Raw genomic sequence first — 27,985 nt, forward strand, 5'->3', positions numbered from 1 at the left:
GTCACCTGCGATTATGAGCACAGCCAGACAGATGTTCGCGTGAACATTCAGCGATACTGCGATCAGATCTATTATAATACAGTAACATACGCTACAGTAACAATTAAGGCAATGGTAATGCATTTACATGCATAATACGTGCATTAAATGCTATTCTCAGCACATACTGTTATCACTGTCATTTAACCTTTGAAAGGCGTACAGTACTCATGGTTAATAAAAAAAACAAATTCAATTGCCTGATTGAATACAATAGCTGCGTATGCGTGAAATTGTCAACGATTAATCAAGTAGACCGGATAAAGTATCATGCTAACATTGTACAGTTATCCATTATTAGACTACATAAAATGCATATATCATAATGCTTCATTGGTATTCAACGTTGGACCACTGTATATCAACCACGCAAAGTCGCAAGTTGAATGTGCCGTCCACACTGGACGTATTGAATAGCACATACATTAATTATAGCAACCAGCGGAGGGAGCTTAAGCCACATTCAATCGTATTCAGTGTCACACTCTTCCACGGGAGGCGAATTACTTGGTTCACCGGTGAAGAAGATACATGTTTGTGTTTAGTGCAACACTTTAAGCCATTTGCAAGTTTGGGGCTAACCAAGCCCTTACGTGTGACAACGATCCAATGTAAGTTTCACGTTTTGTCTTACGGGGCGAGACATTGAGACACGACGTAGTGTCATCATCCATACCACAACCCACTGTTGACTTTCCACAAAGTGGTTACCGATTTACGAATAGATTATTGGTGCATCAAATCATCCAAGATGCACGTGTTTGTGCCGTATTAGTAGCGGGAGCGGTGGCGCAGTGGTAAGCGCGCTGCGCTCCGAACCCGGAGGTGCGAGTTCCGATTCCCGCTCAAGGCAAACACCAGCGATGATTATCTGAACCGGTCCTGGGCATCCCCTTGGTCGACTGCATCAAATGAGTGCCTGGTGCGGTGTGTAATCATCGCCACTCGGGAGACAAAGGCGGCCGGGCGTGGTGCTGACCAACCACCGTGCCGGTCTTTGTAGGTGCTCGCAAACAGCACTTGTTCAGACTACACTGGGGGGGGGGGGTTCTTTATATTCGCAGTGTCCATGAGCGGGCAGTGCGCACAGGAGAAGAGAGGCAGGCAGGGAGGAGGGAGGGAGGAGGAGAGCGATGGGGGGAGGAGGAGGAGGTGCGTGTGGCGGGTGATGTGTGATGGAGGCAGGCAGCAAGGAGGAGGAGGAGGGGTGGGTAGGTGGGTGGCTGGCTTGGGCTGCGTGGGGCGGGCGGGTTGAGTGGCCGTGCCACGGACGGCGAGGGATGAGAGATTGTGCTGCGCGTCTGTAGACGGGGTAGACTAAATCGCCTCTTTCTCGTCTTTGTCCTGTGCGATGCTCGGCGGATTCTTCATTTACATAGAATAGGCTTGCGTCTGCCTGCCGTGCGCGCGTGTCTCTCCGTGTGAGTCTCCTTCCTGCGCGTGTGCGTTCTTTTTTAAATCGTCATTGGGAGACCGCATCTATTACAGAGACGCACACAGAGTGAGAGAGAAGAGACGACACGCACACACGGAGAAGAGAGGCAGAGAGAGAGAGGAAACAGGAGAGAGAGAAATAGGGACACGAGTAGAGGGGGAGAGCGGTTAAGGGTGGTGGTGATGATGATGATGGGAGAGACGAGTGTATAGACGAGAGAGCGGCGACGTTGCAACACAGACGCATCGAGACCAGAGCGAGCGGCAGACGCTGTCGCACGTTCGGGCGAGAGACACAGACGCACATGCGCACAGAGAGAGAGAGAGAGGACACGGACACACATAGACGGACAAGACAGAGAAGACAACACGGAGAGAGGAGCGAGAGACATCCTCGGGACGCAACAACGAGCGGAGCGACCAGCCGTCAATCCCCAGCCAGACACGCGGTCAGCGCAGCACCAACGCAGCATCGCTGAGCAACCCCCTGGCGAGACATTCTCTATCCACTGCTGGCGCCCATCCGCAGTGGAGGGGGGGGACACGAGGAGGAGACCAAGCACCGGGAGTCGGACCGAGAGGACGGGGGCCAGCGGACGCGAACGTCGCGGGAGACGATTTGAACGATGAGGTGCCATCCACGGCGATTCTTCCCCCGTGAGTGAATTCAGCGCCCCACCGCTCTGTACATTTAGAGACCGAACACCAGCGAGGGGGCCTCCGGCCGGCCATTCGAGACCCACCCCTCGTCTCACCGAAGGCAGCTCTCGTCGGGTTCGCCCGTTAATTACAGAGAGCGCCGTGGTGATTTTCATTCTCGCTTGTGCCGTCGTTCGCCTCCCACATTGCTCATTTAAATCCCCCACGGCGCCCACAACCTCTACCCACCGCCTCTTCGGCGTGCCACCGGTCGCGTCTTCTCAAGCTCGCTGACATCGCGGCTCGGGCGCGAAGGAGGATGGCGGTGGAGAGGATTTGGCTGAACGTCATCCCGTTGACAGTCATCGAGGAGGGGATGCACCGTCGGCCCTGAGGTCCACATCAACGTTGCTGCGAGGGGGGGGAGGGAGGTGAGGTCCAAGCGATCCGAGGGAGCAATTCGCTCCCGTCTCATCCACTCCAGTCTCAACGCGCGTCCTGTCGATCCGTCCCGTTCAGGATCAGAGGGCGGCACGTACCGGCGAGAAGTCCGGGCTGCGTGCAATTTTTTGTTTTGTTTCAAGGCCGGCGGTGGTCGTGACGAACACCAATCCGCCGGTGGCGCACAGATTCGTTTGAGGCCGCGTCGATTGGTGGTGGTGGTGGGCGAGTGGCGTGAAGTTTGCCTTGGGGGTCGGTGGACAAAGTGGACACGATCGAGGGTGGCTTCCATGGCTTTACGGCCGGTGGCGGTCTGAGGTCCCGGGGGGGTTGTGTGTGTGGGTGGGTGGGGGGGTTTGCGATGCAAGCACGTTCAGCACCATGTCCCGCCCTAACAGTGTGAGTCCTCCGAGCACCGCGCACGCTCCGCACGCAGCCACCTCCTCCTCCACCCCTCGGCCTCCTCCTCAAGAGCAGAGCACCCGACGCGCCTGGCCCGAAGAGGAGAAGAACGGCATCGCCGTCATGGACACCAAGTACAACGGCATCGACCACGCCAGGCTGGAGCACAAGAAGAGCCGCTGGCGACGCGGTGGCGGCGGCGGCGGTGGTGGTGGCACGTCCTCCCATCACCACCACCATCACCACCACAACCAGCAGCAGAGGTCCGTGCGCTCCAAGCCGGCGTGGCAGGACGAGCCGGGCCGCGGGAGGCACGGCGTGCGGCCAAAGTCCGTGGAGCTGGGCCTGGAGGAGCGAGGGGACGATGCTCGTGGCGGCGGCGGCGGCGCCGTGCTGGGTGACATGGACGCCCTCGACGTGGCCTCGTTGGACAACGCGAGGCCCGGGGATGGCACCAGCTGCTGGGCGAGCGTCCTGCAGGTGTTCCGCTCCAAGAAGTTCCAGCCCGAGAAGCTGGAGCGCCTCTACCAAAGGTACTTCTTCCGGCTCAACCAGAGCAGCCTGACCATGCTGATGGGGCTGCTGGTCCTCGTGTGCAGCGTCATGCTCACCTTCCACTGCTTGGCGGGCCAGTACGACCTGGCCTACGTGCTGGTGCTCGCGATCTCGATCGGCGCCTTCCTGCTGCTCATGGTCCTCTGCAACCGGAACGGCTTCCACCAGGACCACATGTGGCTCGTGTGCTACACGGTGATCCTCGCCATCGGAGTCATCGAGGCCATGTCGGTGGTGAGCGTGAGCCCGCGCAGCGCGTCCGACGGCATCTGGTGGACCGTGTTCTTCGTGTACATGATCTACACGCTGCTGCCCGTGCGCATGAGGGCGGCCGTCATTAGCGGCATCGCGCTGTCCACGGCGCACATGGTCATCTCGTGGAAGAAGAACAGCCACGACGTGTACCTGTGGAAGCAGGTGGGTGGTCGACGGTTGGCGGTCACTGATTCATGAAAAAACTAAATATGTTTAAAATCATTAACCAGAAATGTGATTATGAAGGCTCCGTTTCAGAAAAGTGCTGCTTTGGAATACCGCACACAAATGATTTCTTGTTTGCGTCGAACAGGGTCCCCATATTCTATACAGAGCGCTCTTGCCAATAACCATCAAGGTAATCTCCCAGCATTTGATATCTGCAAATGCGGCCCAGAAGCTTGAAACCAGTCCAGAGTTTGCTTGCTGTGTACAAGTGCTACTTGATATATTGGTCTGGAAAGCCAATAGGCTGATGGACTAAAACGGAATGCACTTTTGCTTATATCCACTTTGGAATGTTGGGCCAATTTTGAAAGGTTTTTCTTAAGCCAAACTTCCTCAGCATGCAGGGCCCTCTTTAAAACAATTATGTGGGTTTTAGCAAAGCTTTCCTGCGTAATTGAAAGTATTTTAATATATTTTTTGCTATTGCACGAATGTGTTTTGGTGTGTGCATGTGTGCGTGTGGTTTTTTTCCTCCCCCGACGTTTTAATTGCAAGTCTCAGACCGTTTAAAACGTTTTTGTGCCACTGCGTAGGGAATTGACATCTCACCAGACGCCGCTCGACACACACACAACACACGCACACCGTCGTCGTCACGTTTGGCGCAATGGCTCGGTAGCGTCATACTACAGTGCAAGATCATCTCTGGATGCGGCTAAGGTCACGCTTTATTTAACAATGTGAACAGGAAAAAAAAACGAAAAAACTTGATACTAATGGATTCCCAGCATGGTTGGCTTGCAGCTGCCAGGCGAGGTGACATTGGCCAAAAAAACGCACATCAATTCGCCGTCATTTATTTATGCAGGTGAGGGGGCGCTGATATTTGAGATTCTTTATCATATATGGGAAGGAGATCCGCTTCCACGAGCGATCGAGGCATTCTTCGCTGGGGGCTTGTTGTTTTGCATGATCCCACGTGCTCTTTATCATCCCGTCAGATTTTGTGTTCGCCGGTTTAATTTCAAAGCACATCACGGGTACAGTTGTGTCACTAATCGTCATCAGCCGTGGTCGATCCACTGCTGCATGAAGGCCTCCCAAAGCCACCGGCCACCTCTCTCAATCTTGCAACGTAACAATCCAACTAGCTCCAAACTTCGTCATTCCATCTCCTCAGTGAATGTACTCTCGCGCGTGTATTGTTTACTATTTTGTCACTTGCAGTGTTATTTTGTGAAGAAATGCACGCCGTCTGCTGTAGGCCATGTGCCACGCTAGTTCATAAGAGTACGCCTCTATGAGCCAGAATGATCACAGCGCAATGTGCAATGAGTTTTAATTTTGAAAACCCTGATTAGTGGAAGCGAATCTCAATTGGGAGGATGAGTTCAAGCCCCGTCGTAGGACGGGGATCAACTCGTCCGCTTGTCTGCCGAGGCCTGTGAATGCAACACCAGTGACGATTATCTGAACCGGGTCCTGGGACTCCCCTAGGCCGACTCAGCCTCAAATGAGAACCTGATGCGATGTGTAAACATCGTGGTGTTGGCCACCCAACCACTCGTTGTGCAGTGCCGGCCTTCATAGGCGTTACAGCACTTGCCCCAACAATGAAGGCTATATGGGGGAATCTCTGTCTTTGTTTATTACAATGAAGTAACACTTTGTGTGACGTTAAAACTTGCTCTATGTGGTGGCTGGCCTATTCCATACGAATGTGGAACTTCCACGAATGTTTTTGTAAAAGATGAGCAACGCACTCATGCTTATTTGAGTTGGAAAACATTAAGATGTTTTTTTAATTCAAATTTTGACTGTCCTACTTTGAAATAATACGTATAGGATCTGAGTGCCTTGCACATCTCTCACCTGGATGTTAAAAATTAAATGCATTGAGGGTGTTTTTTTGTCTTTTAAGATAGAGGCATGCATCCGTAATATACGTTTTTGGGTTAAATCAATATAAATGTGTTGTTAAACCCGCCACCACCCGACAGCCAATTAGTAAGGTTTGTCACGTAAACAACAAAGCATGCCAGTTCGTTACTAGCACAGCACACCGGTGTGTTGGAGAGTAAACGCACAACATTTATAATTCGAGTACGACGTTTCGCCAGTAACTACAACTAGCATCATCAGGCGACATCCAGATTTGTGGAGAAATCCTCCTGTTTCGGTCTTAAATACAGGAATAAATGTGATGTCGTCACTTGTTTACGTGACAAACCTTACCAATTTACCACGTCGGGCGGTGGCAGGTTCAACGACACATTTATATTTACGGGATCCAACCCAAAAACCTTTGATAGATAATATCGGGCGCGAAAACCCGCCACGTGGTAAACAGAAGCATGCATTTTATCCGGAGAGCAGCAGATGCGATGCCAAATTCGAAGCAGCCTGCCACTTAAAACATCTCTCGGCTTTACACATTCGGCAGCTAAATTGCACCGCCAGACATGGATAACCAGTGCTTGAACGAAGTCCACGCAGAACATGTTTGGACACTTTTAGCAGGTAGCTATAATATTTAATGCGTGCACCCACACACGTGTGTGTGCAACAACAACAACAAATCCTGGTCCGATCGGAGGATGTTGTTGATGGCTGTGGTGCATCGCGTGGCCTGAATGTGACAATCGCTTTTTTTGTGGGTCCCCATTTTGTTTTCACAACAACGCCACAGCGTGTAACGCAGCTGGCTCGCTCACTTGCTTCGTGTGTGTCCGTATGTGTACCTTTCTGGAATGCTAGATACATCCCACTGTCTAGCACGGGACCTAGGGCATATTTACACGCGCGCACACACATGAGCGCTTTGCACTTGCATCGGAGCTCTTGAAGTTAGGTGGGACACTTGCATATAAACAGAGACAAAGATCCCCTTAACAGACTGTTGGGGCAAGTGCTGTTAGCGAGCACCTATGAAGGCTGGAACGGCGCAAGGGTGGGTGGCCAGGCACCCACGCCCGACCGCCTTTGTCTCCCCAGTGGCGATATTTTTACGCACCGCACCGGGTACTCATTTGACGCTGAGTCGACCCTAGGCGAGGCGCAGAACCCCGGTTGAGATAATCGTCACCGGCGTTGGCCGTGAGCGGCAATCGAACTCGGGTCGCCGGGTTCGCGGTGCGCAGCTCCGCCAACGCTCCCCACTGACGCGTGCGGTTCGTGACCACGTGCGTGTCAACAATCACATTCGAATCGGTGCCCTCGAAGCCACGTGGAGCATTTGTTTGGCGACCATCGGGCACGTGTCGAGGTGCAACAGAATCGTTGTGCGCGTGCACGCAGATAGAGATCGGGGAAACAAGCACAGCTCGAATGCGCACGCGGTTCGGAAACAAATCGGAGCCCCGCATTTTCTGCACGTGAGTGTGCGCATAACGAAGGGGCAGCGTTTGGCCATTGAGTTACGTTGCAATATAATGAAAGGGTGCCGGCAATGGCAACTTTCACACACACACAGATAAGGATCCACCATATATTTTAACAGACTTTCGGGGCAAATGCTATTAGCAAGCACATACACACACGCCCACACATTCACACACGCGCAGAATACAGAAGTCCCGGCTATGAATTAATGATTACGGTTTTTGCAAATTGGTTGTCCCCTGCAGTTATTTAGTCGCTTTCCGCCGTGTAAATGGCCCAGACTTTGGCCGTGTCAGATTTACCATTAACCGAGCACTGGGCCAGTTGTGTTTGCAGTGTGTGTGAGTGTGTGTGCTCGTCTGTTTGTGGGAAGCGGTGGTCTAGCGGTTAGTGCGCTGCGCTACGAACCTGACGCCCCGGGTTCGATTCCCGCTCACGGCCAACACCCAGTGAGGATTATCTGAACCGGTGCTGGGCCTCGTCTAGGTCGACTCAGCCTCAAATGAGTACCTGGTGCGGTGTGTAGTAAACATCGCCATTAGGGAGACATTAGGCGGCCGGGCGTGGTGTTGGCCACCCACCCCCTCGCGTGCCGTGCCGGCCTTCGTAGGTGCTTGCTAACAGCACTTGTTCCAACAGTCTGTAAAGCCTATACGGGAGGTTTTTGTCTGTATGTGTGCTGGGCTTTCCTCCCTCCCCAACTCAATTGCATTGGTGGCACAGTGGAGAGCACATATGGCGCACCTGCCCATCACATCAGTTAACCCATAACGCCTGGGTCTGTCCTGTGACCCGCCGGTGAGTCTTGACACACTCGCCCTCGAAAGTTCACCCAGCCTGGCACAAGCGCTGTGGCTGTGATGACGTCTCCACAACTCAGTGGCAAATGGTGGCCGTTTGCCGTTGTTGGTGCGAGCGTAGACCCCGCGGGCCTCATGCGGTGGGGGCCTGGTCTCAGTGTCTCTCGCGTGGGGTCACGATTAGCGCACATGCACTGCGTCGAGCTCGCGGCCCACCGAGGTGAAGGAGGGCCGCTCACGTGGCCCACTGAATCGTCTGCGTTGCCCGTCGCTGCCCTACAAGGTCAATCGGGAGATGCCCATCTTTTGCGTGCACGAAGTGTGTGTGTGCGTCTGCGTTGGGAGGTGGCTCTTAGGCAATGCCACCCCGGGGTCTTGATGTAACATCAGCAATGTCAAACGTGCATCTTGACCTTGCCTGAGAGCCTCCCTTAGGTTGACTCTGCATAAAGTGTGTACAACGTGTGACTCTCCGTGCTCGCCGCTTGGGAGAATGCAGACGGATGGGCGAGCGTGGTGCTGTGCCAGCCTTATTAATAGGTGTTCGTGAACACCGCCAGCTCCCATTCCGTCAGCTTATTCAGGTTAAACGGAGATCACCGAATGTGTTGTGTGTCGGGGAGTGGTGGCATCGTGGTTTGTACACTGCACCACAAACCCGGTGACACGACTTGGATTCTCAGCCTCGGCTAACATCACTGGCCAAGTGGTTTCAAAACCTGCCCTACGTCAACTTAACCTTAAATGAGTATCTGTTGTGGTGTGGTACAATGTGAAAACAGAATGGAGAGACAAAGGCTGCTGGGCATGGCATGGGAAACATCACCGCATTGTGTGTTGTGCCAGTCTTAAAAGCTGCTCACTAACAGCACTTGCCCCGTCATCCTGTAAGACTGAATGAGGGATCTGTGTGTGTATGTGTGTGGTAGGGTGAAGAGTAGCAGTGGTGCAACGTTTAGCTTACCACATACAGTACCTGGGTTGAAATCCTGGATGTGATTTTTTTTTATCTGAGACTTGCTTTCGATCATATTGGCCTTAAATGATCACGTGGTGTGAGGTGTGGACATCAGCAGGTCTGTGTTTCCACGTGAAATGAAATATATATTTATTTTATTCCATTAGCCTATTGGCTTTCCAGAGTAATATTATCCCAGCAAGGTTACGCTCAAACAATCATACTCTGGTCCGGTGTCAACCTTCATATGGATATCACCGATCTAACAAGGGGGTCTATTTATTTACCTTTTTACCGGGAATTCTCAACAAGATCGCGTAACCAGCGTCCGCACGTGTTCACACTGTCTCCACCACACAGCCTGGCAACGTTGTCGTGTGCCGTGCGATCCTGAATTTAATAGGCGCTCGCTAACAGCGCTTGCGCCCGGCGGTATGTCATTCGTCTGTGATAGGGGGTATTAATGTGTGTGCTTCGGGGGAACGGTGTTTATTGTTATAAAGGGTCCCTTTAGTAGCGTGGGTTTATCGATCGATGCGCGCAATCCTTGCGGACTCTGGCATTCGACATTTGGCCGCAAGTGACAAAGCGGCTATGAGAGTCGTTAGCTTTAAGAGTGGCCCTTGCAATGTGAGGTGGTTCATATGATGACGAGTCTCATGCCCGTGTCTTTTCTTGCGCAGAAGTATCCTCCTGCTTTGGATGTTTGGCCGAATCTTTTTTGTTGGAGGTTTCACTGCCGAGCGCGACGCTCAAATCTCGTGCGGAAGAATGTTGAATTAAAAAAACATCTTAATGTTTTCCAAAACCCATTCAGAATGATGGAGACATCTTAAAGATTTTTTGTAGTCCGTGAAAGCTGCTGAATATATGGTCAATTGTATATTAATCCTCATCATCGACCGCCATGATCTATTCACTCCTGGACTAGGGCCTCCCCCGTGGCCCAATCTGACATGGGGTTCTTTGACCACACTTCACCATGCTGGATAGTGTGGTGAAGTAAAGGCAGGGAGTATAGATGCGGGCAGCGTAGAAGTACAGTATAATAAAGGATTTTACTTTACTAGCTCGCTGCTTTCCCACCACGTAGTTTCACAGCCTATAACACCTGGTATGCGTGGTGACCATTCATCCAAGCACTATCCAGGATCAAAGCCTGCTTAGTTTCCACAGTCAGAAGATATCTGGTGCATTTGTGGGGTTTTTTGCTGTTGTAAAACTGGATATCCTTTGTACTGATATTTGGGTGCAACACATCTTGTAGAATCCCTCAAAAGATCTGATGTCGCTCCGGGTCTCATTGAAACTTTCGTACGAGACACACGCTCTCTTGCTCTGCTGCCTTTTATGGAGGGATTTAGATCCCTTATTCTTGAGTTCAACTCCCTGATCCCCATTGTCAGTGGCAACCCGGTTGTACCCCGGACATTGCCACGGCTATGTCGGCTTAGCCCAGGGGATGGGCAAACCTGCGGCTCATCGAGGACTGCGTCGTGATGTTATTCGCACGCATTGCGGCTCTTAAAATATTGACGGGTTTTTTTTACCGGATAAAAAAAAAATGGCTCTTCGACCCCTTGTTTAGCCCGAAGATAGCGCCTCGTGTCATGTCGGTGGCACGCGCTGCCAATGTCACCGATGCTGGGAGAGACAAAGGCAGCTAAGCAAGCACGTGCGAGGACTCCTCCCTCTCCCCTCCCCCTATCCCCCACCACCGCTCACGTGGGCTTCCTTAAGAGGTGCTCGCTAACAGCACCAGGCCTTAACCTGGCCAGCCCGTTGCACTGCATGCAAGGTGCAATGTCAGTAAAAAAACACATGTGTGATGATGGCTCAAGCACCCCCATTAAACTGTTGGTGAGTAGGTGCTGTTGGAGAGCACCTATTAAGAACCGCACCTCCGGTTAGCGAGGTTGGCTCCCGTACGGTGCGAAAGAAGCTCAACATACACACACGTACGGGAACGCTTGCAAACAAAAGATTGGCCCATTGTATTGTGGGCGTTTTGTTTGAATGCCAACGGTCCATTCGTGGGCAGAGGGGCGCATTGGACGAAGCCAGCGACGCGCAATGCTGCACGCGCCCGCACGCGCGCGACGTCCGAATGTGAAGAAAGCCACGCGCGTTATAAGAGTTGCACTTTAAGCATTCATCAGTGAACACGATCCGCGCGTTGCACGTGTGGGCTGCGGCGGCGGGGATGATGGTGAGAATGGGGGGCCAGAGAAGGGATATGGGGTGGGGGGGGGTATGGGTGGTAGGGGAAGATACCGTAATGGGGTTTTTGTCGACGAGGTTTTTGCTGACCACTGCCACGGCGCTGCGGAATCTACTCGGGGTCATCAGGTCGTCATCAAATCTCCCAACGAGGACTCGGAAACCCCCCTCCACCACCACCACCACGCACACCACTAACCTCCGCAACCTTGACGGAAGTAATAGGCGCAGTGTTTTGAGAACACTGCATTTTACACTGAATTGTTAATGTGCTGTGAAGAAGGGCCGTTGTTAGAAACGTCGCCTATTATATGTTTTGTTTTCCCCTTTTAAGGCCACAGTTGTTGTTGTTGTTGACGAATGTTTTGAGTTTTCCCATGCCAAAGGTATTTTTTGGGTTAGATCGCGTAAATATAAATATAAATGTGTCGTTAAACCCGCTGCTTCCCGACACAGCCAATTAGCGAGGTTTGTCACGTAAACGAAACGTGTCAAATAGGAGAGTAAACCTACAACATTTACAATTCGAGTACCGTGACGTGTCGCTGGGTGATTACAAGAACCTGCCACGTCAGGCGACTAGCCTATCAGGTGCGAGTACCTGGTGGGGTGGGGGGGGGTGATGTAGTGATTTCAGTTTCAATGTGTTGATTGTTATTTGTGCTCGTGCACCACTAACACCGCAGCAAGGGTTAGCATCACCACCAAATAGCCGCGGCTTAGTTGGGAATGTGAGCGAACGGCTGCTGTTGCTAAGACGCCGATGGTCGCGAGTGTTATGATTTTTACCGAAGCGCAATGCAAACGCAAATTTGTTTTGCTTTGTTTGGGATAGACACTCGGTCGGTCGATGTAGTATTTCGCCAATGAAATACAGCACCGTAGATTTGCCGAGATTGATCCAAAAAAAACCCATCACATTTCCATGTACCTACCCTACATTTAATATGTATTATAGAAATAGATGTACGGTATTGTATGCTGTCATATTTTTCACAAGTGTATACCGTAATGTGGACTGCGTATATATCACACGGACGGCGTGTTATTTACGCATACAGTACAGGAATGCAGTCCATATATTAGTTTGCAATTCTGAACAGAGTATAATAGGGACCGAATTGCAGTACAGAATTAGCGCAGTGTATACTGCAATAGGAAAAAGACAACTAATATATCTGCTTGGAATCTAGAGGGTGGGGGGGGGGGTGCCCCGGAGTTTGGGGGGCTCGGAGCGATTGTGGCCTCTTTATGCCACGGTGGTGAGATGTTAACTCCCTCTCCTGGCATGCAGGAGGTCATGGGTTCAATCCTGACCCTGACGCCCATATATTTGTAGTTTGCATGTCTCTCTCCCCGTGATTGCATAGATTTTTATCTCGTGTCACTGGTTTTCCCCTCCGCAACATGCGTTGAGACTATTTGGCTGCTATATATTTCCACACGATAAGCCACTTTGTTGAGCTATCATTTGTGGCCGGGTCGCTTTGGAAAAAGAGCTGTATAGCTCAAGTGGGCCTTACCTGGTAAAATAAAAACATAGTTTAGTTTATACAATACACAACAAAAGAGACGTTGCAGTGATACACACACACACACAAAGACAACGATCCCCCGTATAGCCTTAACAGACTATTTGGGCAACACCTTACGAAGGCTGGCATGGTACACGAGGGGGTGGGGGGCCATCACCATGCCTGACCACCTTTGGAGAGGCCAGGACCAGTTCAGATAATCAACACTGATTGTTTGCCATGGTTGTGAAACGCAGTGCGCTAACCACGTCGCCACCACTCGTCCATCCCACGCAGACTGGCATACAAATGCATAAAGGCGAAAGTGCGGTGTCTGTGTGAGATGCTTTGTGCTAAACCTTTCTAAGGGCAGCATCTGTCCTTGTCAGGCAATGTTCATGCATTGGGGCCCACTCTTCTGTGAGCTGGATTACGGGCGGGCAAGTCCATATCTATTATTTTATACAGACACCACCGCGGTCACGTGACATTGCAACTGCTAAACCTCTCGTGTTTCAGGCCGCACTCTGTGTATCGCAAGTGTCGGCGTGTTTACGTTCTGCCACGTGTGCTCGCGATAGTGCGCGGCACTCGCGAACCAAGCGACTCTTGAGACAGGGGGTTGGTGGATTCTGCGGCCGTCTGGAACGCCCTCCCGATATAAGGAAGCCAATGGAGCTATGCATTTTGAAAATTTGATTGATAACTCATTTCTTTAGAACTGCTTGTTGTGTTTAGTTTGTTGTCCTTCGCCGGCACCTCCGATTAGCACGGTTGGCTATGTACGGTGCGAAAGAAGTTCAACATGCATGCATACATTGTTCTGGGATAGGTACCCTTGTGTAAAATGCTTATTGAGGTGGCACCTCCAAAAAGGCAGTAAGTAGGTTTCAGAATTCCAGGCCTGGGTACTCTCCAGGCACTTAAGTTTCTCTCAGCGATATTATTCGTCTTGAGGTCTATACAAAGAGCGCCAATTCTGAAGACAAGTCGACGGTGGTTGTCCTATGGAGAGACTGGTCCACGCCATATGAATGTGGAATTTACACTACAGGCTCATGGGGGCGCACTGCAGAGATGACTATCGCCCCGTTAAGTGGCGTAGCGTGGTTTGCGTGTGGGCCCTGATGCAAGGAATGAAATGTGACCGCCCTACCACCATGGTCCAAATTCCCACCATCCACTCTCCCTCCCTACTTCCCCCCACCCCTTAACCCATGACCCGGCCTGGGTAGCCTTGGGATGCGATTCCTGCCTGCACACTCGTTAAGTACGCAGCTGGTAGCAACATGTTCATAGAAGAGACATCTCGAAGTTGGATCTGTTTGAGATATTTACGGAAAGATGCGTGGAGCGGCAACTGCTGTTTACCACTTTTCTCGGGGAAAATGTTTCACATGAAGTGCTTTTTTTGGCTAACTCATCTTTCACCAGATTTTTTAAAGGGAAAAACCCCACAACTCCCAATTTGGACACGTTCATGTGATGCCATTCATCAACATTTAGTCAGGGGACAATGCGGTAATGCTGCTGAAACTAAGAGAAGAAAAACAAGCTTTATTTATAAACTGCCCAGAGCACACTCAGAGCAGAAGTTTTGTTCCTCAGGGAATGTGAGCGGCCGCAAAGTTCAAATCACGATTGGGGGAGGGACCAACTCAGCCCATAATTCCCGTGGGGAGGGTGGGGTCACAATAATTAGTACCTAAATGTGGGAAGTCAATAGTGGTTGTTTTACAAACTGGAAGGTTTTGAGTTAAAATCCCGTTTGGGGGTCGACTCAGCTCTTTGCGCCTGTGGGGGGGGGGGGGGGGTCACTAAAATGAGTACTGTTTTGTGGGAAGCGAACATTGTTCACCCCATGGCGAGACTGGGTTCCGGTTTGGTAATGTGGAGCTTACACTACGGGCTGCCATTGATGCCAAGTGCCACCCATGACTTATGTGAGCAGTGGCGCACTTTTCATTCTGATGGTGGCGTCAAGCACCGAACCTTCGAACTGGGGCAGTGGTGGTGCTGGCCCATTCATTGGCGGTGCCCCGAGTAGAGGTCAATTTTGAAGTTCCCACCTTTCAGTTCATCAACTCCTCCTCGTGAGATGTATCTAAGAGGTATTGACGAGAGGTGTGGAGATGTGGCGAGGTGAGAGAAATGCGGACAAAAGGATGGAGGCGTAGCGAAATGAGAGAAGAGAGATGAGACAAATGTAGGAAAGTGAAAAAAGATGTCGACACGAGACAGACGCTGCCACGTGGGAGCGATTACTATTAAAACAATGAGTTCACAGAAGTGAACTTTTTTACATTTATTCAGATCTTGATTTGAGCTCGTACTTGGACTGCTTGGGCCGCTAAGGTTTTACGGTCGGGCACTTGGCTCGCGTACGCCAAGTGCCCACCTTGACTCCGGGTCAAGGGCAGGTGAGTGGCGATCCATCGGTCTCCTCTCAATGTGTGGTGGAAACCGGAGTTGCACTCGACCGAGTGCAGATAATAATGATAATGTATGCGTCCAGAAAAAGAGTTCTAAAAAGCCACTCGCGCGCACATACGCGCAGACAAACAGACGCAACCTATTTGTCACGGGACAATAAAGCCAATAAAGCCCTCATTGGCGTACCTATTTTAGCTCTCCTCTTGAGGCGCACGATGCAAAATAAAGAGCTAATGCATAAAAACACTCGTGGCATTGTGACCTTGGCACGAAAGACCTGCATGCGACGTAAATTCTGCGTAAACCTTGCCACGCCTCGAACGGCGTGAGAGAAGTCTGTCCCGTCGCTCCGGCAAACCTCACAAAAATGGGGGTTGGGTACCGTGCTGGCAGTAGTGAAGGGGAGATGTCTCCCGCCGCCCCCTCACCCTGCCTCTGTCCACCCAGCAGCGTGAGCGGCACACGCGCAGTGAGTTGATCAGCATTGTTCAAAGATCTATGCACGATGACAGTTTTTCTTTACGACTTTTAAGCGACATCGGGGATTTTGGTTACAGTGAAGACAACATTCAAGTCGTCGCAATGTGGTGCGGTTGGTCATGTCAATTGGCAGCCCTGAAGCCAGCGGTCAAAATTCCACATTGCCTCTGGCAAGAGCAATCCCTAAAAAAAAAACATGGTAAATAATTCGAATTAAATAACGTTCAAGGCAACGGACGTGCCCTTGTCAGTCAGGGATTCTTATTTACGAACTCGCGCATTTAATACCATACTTCACCACCACGCTGGCCAAATTTCGCTCGCCACTGTTGTTAGCGGGCAGCCAGGAACTCGCCGGGTTCATTGCCCAGGTGCCGCCGCAAGCAGCCCTGGCTCACGGGACCCCACGTGGTCACGATACGGCGCACAATCGCATTTACTCTTCAAAATGTTACTGTGGGGGGGGAGGGGGGGGGGAATCTCTTCGCCCACTTGCATGGCAGATGACGCGCTCCTATTGCCGTCGATAATGTGCAAGCCGCGTGGAGAATCAAGCCCGTTGACTTCTCTTGAGCACGCCGAGCATTTGGCAGCATCGGGCTTCAAAATAGTCACCGCTCTGTCGTAATGCCGAAATGAATATAATCGATGACGTGGTTGGGTCGATTGTGGAACTTCCATATTCCTTTGACAGCGGGGGGGGAGGGGCGAGTCTATCTGAGTTGGCAACGTACGGTGCGAAAAAAGTTCAACATGCATACAGGGCAAACCACTGTTTACTTATTGACCACGGAGTGACGTCGGGCCTGGTGAAACCCTCCTTACCACGGATTCGAACTCGCAACCTTTCCGATTGCGAGCCGCTCGCTCTGCCGCTGAGCTGCCCGGCCGGGTGGTCGACGAACTGGCGCAGGCTCGCCGACAGATCGATGCACCGCTCGGCAGTCGGCGGTGGCAGCTCCGTGTTGCGTTGGTCCGCTCGACACAGCGACAGACTACTTCGTGCCGCAACAGCGATCGTGCGTGCGATGGTCGCCGGGCCGAGACAAAGAGTGGGTTTCTCTCAGGCGCGCTTGACTCGATCTTTTATGAAGCAGCGGTGTTGACAATTGCTCCAGGGTTTCTGTCATGTGAGATTCATACTGGGTGACTGATATTAATAATAACATGGAAGAGTTTTTTTTTAATATGTAGAGCGTCATTCATACAATCGCATCTCAAAGCACGAGTAAACGTCAGAGCAAGCGGCCAGTCCCCCGAGAAGGAACTCGTGAGCGAGGTTTCAGAAGTGCAGACGTCAACTAAATGTACAACAGGTTTGTGAAAAGTAAGTTGATCGATGGATATGTGACTTGGTATTTAAATTGCTGAACAAGTCGAAGTCTCAGCTCCTCACAGCAGCCCAGAGCGTCAGCCCCACGGACCGACTTTCAGAATGAGCTCCCAGCTCCTCAGACAAGCAAGGACAGCTCCTCAGGCGGCAGGGAGTGGCAGCTGACTCGGACCCGTTCAGCCAAATAAAACCCTCAAAGCATCAGCTGTTTATCCAAGGAGGCCAAGTCGAATGGACACAGTTTTAACTGAGACATGAACAGTGGAACGTGCACGTGGTGAGAATGCAGGCCAGACTGTTGGCGCCGCAGTGGCGAGATGTTAACCACCTCGCCTGGTATACAGGAGGTCGTGGGTTCGATCCAGAACCCTGATGCCTGTATATTTGGAGTTTGCGTGTTCTCCTCGTGGTCGCGTGGATTTTTATCCGGATCCTCGGGTTTTTCCCTCCACATTTAGAAACAACGTGCGTTTAGAGTTTTTGGCTGCTATCCATTTCCACGCGATAAGCCACTTTGTTGGGCTATCATTTGTGGCCAGGTCGCTTCCGATAAAGAGCTGCACAGCTCAGTGGGCCTTACCTCGTAAAAAATACAAAAAATCGCTTTAGTTAATGCTTAAATAGTAAACGTGCGTGCGCCTCGGGTTTTTCGCGTTATTTTTTTTGGGTTGCCGCGAGCCTCCCCGATGGAGTGCTCGGCGAGGGGCGTAGACGGCAATGGAAGCGGAGAGATGAGCAGGGGGCGACCATGCAGGCTCTTGTGAATTGCATGGGCGAGCTTATTCTTGATTCTAGAATGAATGGGGAGCGAATGAAGGGAACGTAAAATGGGTGATGATGTTTACGGTATGAGTAAGCACGCTTGCAGCAGCTTTTAAAAAAAAAAAAATTGCTATGGTGGATGAGTGAGACTTGGGAAGACCGGCACAAAAGGAGAATTACAATCACATCGCGCCTGGGGGATTAGGAAGGCACGGATCATAGTTTCAGCGGCAGCGTGAGAAAGAGATTTCCCTATGTATGGGGATATCTTGCGATGATGAAAATAGACAGTCTTACGGATCACATAGATGTGGTGAGAAAAGGTCAGCTCGGATTTGAGGACTTATTGCACAAGGTGGTGCGAAACGTTTTCGAGCAACAAGATTGACATTTGTTTTTGATGGTCATCGTGACGAATGCAGCTGATGCCACCACGTCTCGCTTTCGCTTACCTTCCCGTTGCTCGATCTTCGGCTGTTGTTCACTTGGCATGTGACCTCTAGGAAACCGTTCTAGCAAGCATCATCATCGTTACCACCACCAATAACTGGCTTCAGGTCTTTCACCTCTGTCGTATGAAATCTGGGCACCACTCCAATGCCCGTTTCGTGAACCTGACCTAGTCCGCACTGCACACGGTGTGTCCCACTCATTTAACCCCCCCCCCCCCCCCATCTGTTTGATCACGTTTACGACGCTTTATTGGCGAGGGTGTTGCGGGAGTTTGTCTTGAGAGGCAGTAAAATGAACAATCATCGTGGGCCTCGTCTGAACCTCACGCTCAGGCGGAAGGCGAAAGACTTTGCTGTCGTCCCTGCCACCATCGGTGACCCAGGATTTATTTCAATGCTGTTGCTACCGCTGGCCGGGCCCAATGTGGCACTCCTGCCAGAAACTCCGCGCGGATTTTCCCAAAATTCACTCGCACAAGGGGACCCCTAAACTAAAACTATACACTTCGATTTAAAGCTTTCGTGACTGCAGGGATTCATCTTCTTGGTTCTTTCGGTAAAGTCACGTAGAAGGGAAATAATAAAATAATAAAAATAAAACATAATAAAATAATTCTCACGACGTTTCGGCCACAACGCAAGCAGCCGTCCTCAGGTGAAGAACAGGTCTGTCGGGAAGATGCTGTCTTGTGGCCAAAACGTCGTGAGAATTATTTTATTATGTTTATTTTTATAATCTTATTATTTCCCTTCTACGTGACTTTACCGAAAGAACCAAGAAGATAAAACTATATACTTCACAAAATTATGTTCTTATCTTATCTAGGATTTTTTTTTAAGAATAAAAAATGGTACATTAGTATTGGCTAATAGGGAAAAGGGATGCGATTTGAGTGTTGGGGAGTGGAAGGGATGGCAAGGAAGGGTGATGATAGGGAACGGGAGGGCCGAGGTTAGGGAGGGGAAGGAGGGGGATGGTAAATGGTTTAAGGATGAGGACAAGAGAGGGATACGCTCTTGATAAAAGATGAGTCTTAATCTTACCAGGTAATGCCCACTGAGCTATATAGCTCTTTTTCAGAAGCGACCTGGCCACAAATAATAGCTCAACGAAGTGGCTTATCGCGTGGAAATTTACAGCAGCCAAATACTCTAAACGCACGTGGATTCTAAATGTGGAGGGAAAAAACAGAGGACCCGGAGAAAAGTCCACACGACCACAGGGAGAACACGCAAACTCCAAATATACAGCAGACTTCAGGGTGGGAATTGAACCCACGACCTCCTCTTCTTGGTTCTTTCGGTAAAGTCACGTAGAAGGGAAGTAATAAAATAGTAAAAATAAAACATAATAAAATAATTCCCACGACGTTTCGGCCACAACGCAAGCAGCCGTCCTCAGGTGAAAACCAGGTCTGTCGAGGCGACAGCGTCTGAATGAAATAGCACCATGCTTGGAGCATATATTTAAGCTGGGTTGGAAGGGGGGGGGAAGGGCGCCTTGAAAGAACCAAGAAGATGAATCCCTGCAGTCACGAAAGCTTTAAATCGAAATTTAACCACGACCTCCTGTATACCAGGTGAGGTAGTTAACATCTCCTAGCCACCACGGTGTCCCTGCGCCTGTGAGCGATGCGTTGCTGGTGCCTCGCGTGACCCCAGAAGTGCCAAGCGTAATTAGAGGGGTAATTAAACGCAACAAATGGTCCGCGACGCTTCCACGTGTTGACTGATTACACGTGAACCCATTCGAGGTCATTTACTTAAAATTAACCTTCAAAGTAAATAATAATCGTGCATTTAAGAGTGTTTTAATTGCACATTTTGTGATGTTTACGTGATTGGGTTGTGGAGTCAGGTTGAGTGATTTAGAGTTGGAAATATACGTATTATTTGATGTTTATTTAACTTTATTAGAATGCATTTATTTATTCGAGTAGGATTTGAATAATTGTTATTTTATTTATATGTGGGGGAAGTGGCGGCACAGTGGATTGTGCTAAGAACCTGATGACCTAAGTTGAAATTCTCAACCAAGGCCAACATCATTGGTGAATGATATCTGAACTGGTCTTGAGGTCCATGCTACCCCTCATTTACCAACCTGCATTGACCGGCATGGTGAAGTATGGTCAAAATACCCCCACGAACATCACAGCATCGAGGCCTTCATCCAACAATAGATTAACAAAGGGTTATGCATTCCTTCATAGTTTGTATTTATATATAAACAGCGTGCTGTGTGTATAGGGGCAGAATTCAGCAAGGTGGCACAGTACAGAGCACCCGTGGTGCATCTGCCATTCATCTCAGTCAGTCAGCCCATGGCACCCGGGTCTGTCCTGTGACCTCCTGCCTGCAGCGAGCCTTCCACACTTCACGAGATGGCCTGAGAGTGCACCTAGCCTGGCACAATCACGGTGGTGATTTCACCACCGCTTAGTGGCGAACGGCAGCTGTTACTACATTAATACGTGTGGAATATACTATAGCTTGATTGGTTGTGTAGCAGGGTTATGAGTTCAAATTTCCGATTGGGTTCACTCAGCCTCATCATCATCATTCTATCACCAGGGCAGCAAAAGTGAGCCACATCTGATGAGATAGACCTGGACCCAACGAAGACATATGGAATTTTAACCATTATTTTTGAACAGCCAATGGACTGGCACCTATTTCAAAGATGAGGGGGGGGGGGCGGAGAGAGATTTGATCCCTCTCTTGAGTGTTAGAGAGACTGGATCTACATTCAGCTCAGTGATAGCATGACGCTCCAATATCTGCCTCGTGTAATACAGTTATGGAGTTGGTACCTAGGTTTCCCCCTGAAAGTACTCAATCTCATCAGGTCACAGAAGCGAAGCAGGTTTGAAGCCTGGATAGTTCTTGGATGGGCAACCACCATCCATAAAAACAGGTGATATTAAGATACCACTTGGAGCGATGCATTTATAAATCTAGGTTGAAAACTCATTTCTTTTGAGCTGCTTTTTTGTGTTTAGTTCGTTTTCCTTCCCCCACACCTCCAATTAGAACGGCTGCCTACGTACGGTGCGAAAGAAGGCTGCTGCAGAGCTATGTGGTCAGCAGCTGCATTCTGTGCAGCTAAATCAGCTGTTGTACATTACTTTGCTCCCACGTCTATGCTCCCGGCCTTCACCAAAACCATTGCTGATACCGACATGATGAAGTCTGGCCAAATAACGCCCCGCAAATCGCCGTGGATTGGCGATGCCCTCATCCAGCAGTGGATTGACCAAATGGCCGTACATGTGCACGTGTATGATTACTATCAGAGGTCTCGATGAAATCTGGTTGACTTGCTCACCGGTTATCTCTGTTAATACCCTGCCTTAATTGGTGGGCAGGTGTAACAGGGATACAGCTGTAAAACTCTTTGTGGAAGGCCTTTGTGACTTCCACGTCATTAAAACCTCCCAGTGGACAGCTAGGTGTGTGTTCAAACATCGCATCTCTCTTTGCAATGGGAGATCTGAGCGAAAAAAGCAACGATGCTTGCAAAGTTGTTCCAAACATTATGGCCCATTAAGAGCCAAGGGTTCACCAGTGGAATGAGAAACCTTCCTTTTCTCGTGCGGCAATAACGCTCAATATCCGGCCTTTACCATCCAGCCTTTAATGAACATTTTACGACGGAGATATTGTAGACGGGTGGCACTTTGAAAGCGGGTGACCGTCATTATCTCTGTGCCCGAGTTCGCATTCCCCTCCATATGTAAGAGGAGGTGAACCCGGTCCGCAGATGTCCAAGGTTGTGCAGGGAAACTTGTTTTTTTACAGTTTGTTGAATATTTATGTTCGTGTGGAAGTGTTTATAGAGCATCATTATAGCCATCATTGTCATCATTGTCTCATCATCATCCTGTACACATTTTCACCACCATCATCATTATCGTCAGCCATGGTCAATTCACTGCTGGATGAACGCCTCTCCAAATCGTCGCCATCATCGGCAGTGTACCAATCCATCTAGCTCCTGCACACGAGCTGATATACGGCGTATACAAGGGGCCATTAGATGTGTTATTTGCCTGCACATTAATTACGTTTACTAGTCATGCTCAGACATGTTGTGACAGGTAGCTAGTGTCATCAACTTACTGCCATTATGCATGAGTGGCTCCGAAATTTCGAGCATCCCTCGCGGGTCTTCTGCATTTTGTTGTGTAAACAAAGCTTTTGGTCATAATTTGAGCTTTTAAAAATAGCACGTTTGACCTAAACGCAAGGTTGCTTGCCGACGCTACCTACCATTGACTTTGAATCCCACGATCCCTTTGTGGACCTTACTGCTTTTCGTGGCATAATTGTACGTCCATGAGACAGGCTGTAAAACAAACAAAGCTTTCACCTTCTCGCGGCTGCTTTCCGACAGCAAGCGACATTGGGATGCCACGATTCTTTGCAAACCTTTTGCTACGTAAGTAAACAACAAAGATCCCAGCTGTTATAAAAGCTCACCTAGACAACAGGGCTGCATGTTAATGCCAAATACGGTTGACCTTGAGATTTCACGCGATCCTTGTGGACCTTGTGCCTTTTGTGTACCAGATGTATAATCTACGAACCTCTGTCAATTGTGTACCAGATGGAAAATGTACATCCCTTTGTCAATTATGTACCAGATGTCAATGGGGGTTGTTTGACCATACTTCACCATGCCCGTCAGAGTTTCGGTTGATCAAAGGTGAACCCAGGGACCGGTTCAGATATCTGGAGTTAGCCGTGGTCGGTGAATCAAACTCAGGCCGCAAGAATCATAATGCAGTTCGTTAACCACTGCAATGTACAATTAACACAAAGACAAAGATCCCCCGTATAGCCTGAATAGACTTTTGGGGCAAGTGCTGTTAGCAAGCACCTATGAATGACGATACAGCGCACAAGGGGTGGGTCCAGTTGCATTTTTCTCCCGACTGGCGATGTTTACAAACCGCACCAGGTACTCATTTGAGGTTGAGTCGACCTAGGGGAGGCCCAGGACCGGTTCGGATAATCGTTACTGGCGTTGGCCATGAGCGGGAATCGAACATGGGTCGCTGGGTTCGTTGAGCAGTGGGCTACCACTCTCCACAATTAACGCACGCGCACACACACCACACACACACATACTCGCACGCCCTTCGACCGTGTGTTCCTACATTACCGCGTAATGATGGCACAGAGGCTTTCGCTAATGAGAGGCCGACCGACCAGGGGCGCTCCCAGCACAAAGTTTTCGCTCGCCGTGGGCCCACGGTTGACAATGCGTTGGCGTTTTTTGTTGGTGCCGTTTATGTAACAGAATCAAATATTCCCGAACGGGCGTTGAGATGTAAACAATGGCGAGAAGACAAAAAAACGAAGGTTTGGTGTTCGGCCAAGGGCGAATGACCTTGTCAGCGTTGTGCCTGTGACTGTGTTTACATCAGGGAGAGAAGGGGCTGCGGATGTTGGTGGTGGTGAGGGTGGGGGCTGGTGTAGTGGCAGAGAGTGCTCGGGTTAGGTTGATGGGAGTATCAGAATCAGAATACTTATTTATGCTGGAGGAATCCGATGAGATGTAAAGCTCTTTTTCACAGATGTCCGATTGGGGCACGGGGTCAGACCGTTACCACAACAAACAGTGAAAAAAAACACGACAGGGGTGCACGGTGTAGGAAAGGTGAAGACATCACGAAAGCGATTGGGCGTAGGGACGGTTAGGTGAAGGGATATAATTTCCATTTTAGTCATTGGGTAGGGAAATTGGATAATATTCAGGGTTCGGGATATTGTTAAGTTTGGAGTGAGTTGGAGGAAGGCGGTTAGTTTTAGGGTTGAGGTTAGCTTTAGGGATAGTGTTAAGAGTTTAGTACAAGGGAGGGTTCGAGTATGGATTCGGGTTGGGGTCAGAATTATGGGTTCATGCTTGGGTTCGGGTTTGGTGTTGGATTGTGAGTGGATTTAGCACTTGGGGTTAGCGTTGGGGTTAGCATTAGCGGTTAGTGAAAGGGTCAGAGTTCGGGTTAGGATTAGGGGTTCGTGCAAGAGTCGGGGTTCTGGTTATTTTAGGGTTTACCACAAGGGTTCGAGTTTATGTTTGGGTTGGGTCTAGGATTAAAGATTAGCTAGAGGTGGGAGAGTTCGGAATTTACGCCGAATGCTCGCCCGAGTACACGGGACGCACATTTGGTTTTCAAAAGCAAGGCAGGGGGACGGTCTGCGACGTTACCAGCTGAAATCTCTTCTTCGTGGAGTGGGAGCTGCCTTGTGCCCGTAAACCAAGGCTGATTTAACGAGTAATGTCTTCCCAAACAGAAGCGGCGTGTCCCAGTGGTGGGCATGTGCATCTCACCGGGCCAGTGCACGATGAATAATTTTTTTGAAGTAGAGAGGGATGCGCAGAACACATCGTCCGTGTTTGTGTGTGGTATAAATAGTCTCCTGTGAAGTTGTATATTTTCAAAGAAAAAATACATTTTGATGGAGGAGATAATGAAATCCTGGCCCTATGAATAGCATGGCATTTTGAGTTATTTGTATGCAAAATAATCCTTGAGTCTCAGTGTTGTATGAATGCTGAGAATCGCATACTGCACATGTATTCTGAATGTATATTTGTATAAAGGAATTATTAATAAATACAATTGAAGCCCTTTGTCATTTCACTCTTGAAGGCCCCCCACTCGGCCTTTAATCCTGAGCGAACTCACACGTAAACATTCACTCTCGAGGGTTAACTCACCCTGGAGCTAAACCCACTGCTAACACGGACTTAACTGAAACCCGACGCATCAATTTCTAGCCCAAGCCAATTCCTCATTGTGTTACTCTGGTAGCCAAAACTTTAACCACAACCCGGAACTTGAGCTAATTTTGTCTTTGTCAACACCCTAGCCCTGACCCTAACCCAGAGTCCCACTCACGAAACGCTGCAACTTCCACGTTAACCCTCCTCCCCCACCACCACCACCACGCCGCATCTCTCCCCACAAACCGCACCCTTCATTATTGACGGCCCTGTACCTCTGTGTTCCTGGCAAGGTGTTTCTTTGCGGATGTTGTGCACGCGTATTTCATGCGCGTGTTTGCGTGCGTGTCTGTGTGCGAGTGTATGTGTCTTTGTGTGTGTGCGTCCTTGTGTGTGTCTGTGTGTCTGTGTGTGCGTCCGTGTGTGTGTCTGTTTCTCTGTGTATCTGTGTCTCTGTGTGTGTGTCTCTGTGTGTCTGTCTCTGTGTGTGTCCGTGTGCCTGCGTGCGGTAGTGTAGCGGTTAGCGCACTGTGCTACGAACTCAGCGAACCGGGGTCAATTCCCGCTTACGGCCAACACCACAGTGACGATTATCTGAACCGGTCCTGGGCCTCCCCTAGGTCGACTCGGCCTCAAATGAGTACCTGGTGCGGTGTGTTTTAAACATCGCCGCTCGGGAGACAAAGGCGGCCGGGCGTGGTGTTGGCCACCCACCCCATCGTGTGCCGTGCGGTAGCCCTACAAAAGTAAAAGCACTTTATGTACACAAGCTATCGGCCCCACGGCCCTCTGGGAGTGCATCATTTGGGCAGCAAATGATGGGCAGCAAATGATGCACTCATTTTTCGACCGGTTTCGACGCGCGGTGGTGGTCTCATCCAGCAGTGTCGTTCGTGCTCGTCTCAATCCACGCCCGGGGTCTCGTGGGCGAGGAAACCTTTCTTCTTCTGCTGCTGCAGGATGCGTGTTCCCACTGTCCTTGGTCGGTTGTTGCTGACTGCGCTTTGCCCTCAGCGGGAACCGTACGCATCGTGACCTCTGCTGTAGTTTACACAACAGCGAGGCACACCCCCCCCCCCATACACCACCCCCCATACACCATCCTCGCAAAAACCCCCGTATACGCCACTTGCACGGCGCGTCACCTGACAGCAGACTTCCTTTGCCCAGGCATGATCACACTCTGCTTGAGCTGGACTCAGGCCTCGTCCGCTGTGGATGTTAGGATTGGGGTTAAGTATACTTGACAGTGTATCTGCTACCCCCCCCCCCCCCTTGTTCGTTTCACCGTTGGATGAAGGCCCTCCCCATTCCACGTTGGCCATGGGAGTTTGTGACCATACTTGTGTGGATACTCAGCGTGGATTTTGTGAAAGGAAATCGAAGTTGGGGGGCGAGGAGGAGGAGGCCACCAAACTAGATCGGAAATCACTCGCCACTGATGTTAAAACTAAACTTTTATTTTACCAGGTAATGACTACTGAGCTGTATAGCTCTTTTTTTCAGAAGTGACCTATCCATCACAAATGACGGCTCAACGAAGTGGGCTTACCACGTGTAAACATTCATAGCAGCCAAATAATCTTAAACGCGTGATGTTGATTCTAAATGTGGAGGGAAAATCCGGACGACCCAGAGAAAAATCCACGCGACCACGGGGAGAGAGACACGCACATTCCAAATATACAGCAGCAGGCGTCAGGGTTGGGATCGAAACTACGACTTCCTACATACCAGGCGAGGGAGTTAACATCTCGCCAAAGTGGGTTAGGTGGTTCTACTTAGCCTCAAAGAATTCCAAACACATCTTATTTTAATTTGGTCAACTTATATTTGACGCATGGATTTTTTTTCTTACGTCTAATTGCCTCGCAATAGTCGTTATTGTTGTGGTTTTTATTGTTATCATGTGATTGCAAGCTTCTTGTGCGATCACATGTTCTTAACAGTGAGGTTTTTGTCAACCACTTTATATGGCGAATTGGAACGGGCCTATTCCAAAATGCTATTAGTGCTGGTGATCTGATTTTATAGGAGGCACAGCTAGATGTCATTAGCTGCCATTTGCCACCACATTTATAACGATGAGGCTTGCAGTTAGGGAGCGATATTGGATACAGTTACACAGTTGTACGCTGGGCAGTAGGCAGGCAACGCTGCATTGATTGATCAATTAAATTAAATCCCTTTGCTCAGGATACGGGTCATCGAATAAAGTGTGTGATAATCGATTATGTGCAAAAGTAAATTAATTTACAGTCCTCGGTCAATCCGCACGCTGGTGTGGATGAAGCCCTTCCCCCACAAGGTGTCGGTCGTGGGAGGGGGTTGCTTGACCATACTTCACCACGCTGGTCAGCGACGGAGAGGGGTCATCGCCATGGGTGTAAAAAAGCCGATTTTTCCAGCGGCAGGCATCGGGTTTTTTCTTTAATACAATTAAACCCGATTTCGGGGAATTAAAACCTGGTTTATTGAATACGAATCTCTGATAGGCTTAGGCTGAATTTCGATTTAAAGCTTTCGTGACTGCAGGGATTCATCTTCTTGGTTCTTTCGGTAAAGTCACGTAGAATTTAAAGAATAAAATAAAAATAAAATGTTTTATTTTTATTATTTTATTATTTCCATTCTACGTGACTTTACCGAAAGAACCAAGAAGAGGCTTAGGCTGCTTCCTCGTCGGTGCTGCTATCATCGTACTCGGGGGGGCCGTCGGGCACGGGGTAGTCGTAGAATGCGGCGGGCAGGTTGGTCGTGATGAACACGAGGAGCTTCTCCTCCACAATCGTGGGCGCCAGTGAGTTCCTTAGCTTGGAATGGATGAAGCCCATCGTTGAGAAGTTGGCGAAGTGCGGTTCTGCAATTAGAACCAATTAAACCGGATTTCTCCCAATCTCAGATGATCGGGTTTAATATAAAAAGACAATTAAACCCGATTGTAAAAAACACGTCATCTCGCGCCGGCTTTGTGCGGAGTTACAGC

General features: G+C 49.9%; 1 protein-coding gene across 1 annotated transcript in view; it reads left to right on the forward strand.

The window, feature by feature from the left end:
- The first annotated feature begins 1,287 nt into the window (after positions 1-1,287).
- ADCY5 (adenylate cyclase 5) overlaps positions 1,288-27,985 on the forward strand; it is a 212,531-nt gene continuing 185,833 nt past the window's right edge. Inside the window, exon 1 of the mRNA XM_078870986.1 lies at positions 1,288-3,927. Within this exon, the coding sequence (XP_078727112.1) occupies positions 2,935-3,927 (993 nt within the window). The 5' untranslated portion in view covers positions 1,288-2,934. The remainder of the gene's footprint in view (positions 3,928-27,985) is intronic.

Source organism: Lampetra fluviatilis, chromosome 31 (assembly GCF_964198595.1).
Source record: "Lampetra fluviatilis chromosome 31, kcLamFluv1.1, whole genome shotgun sequence".
In the NCBI taxonomy this organism is placed as follows: Eukaryota; Metazoa; Chordata; class Hyperoartia; order Petromyzontiformes; family Petromyzontidae; genus Lampetra; species Lampetra fluviatilis.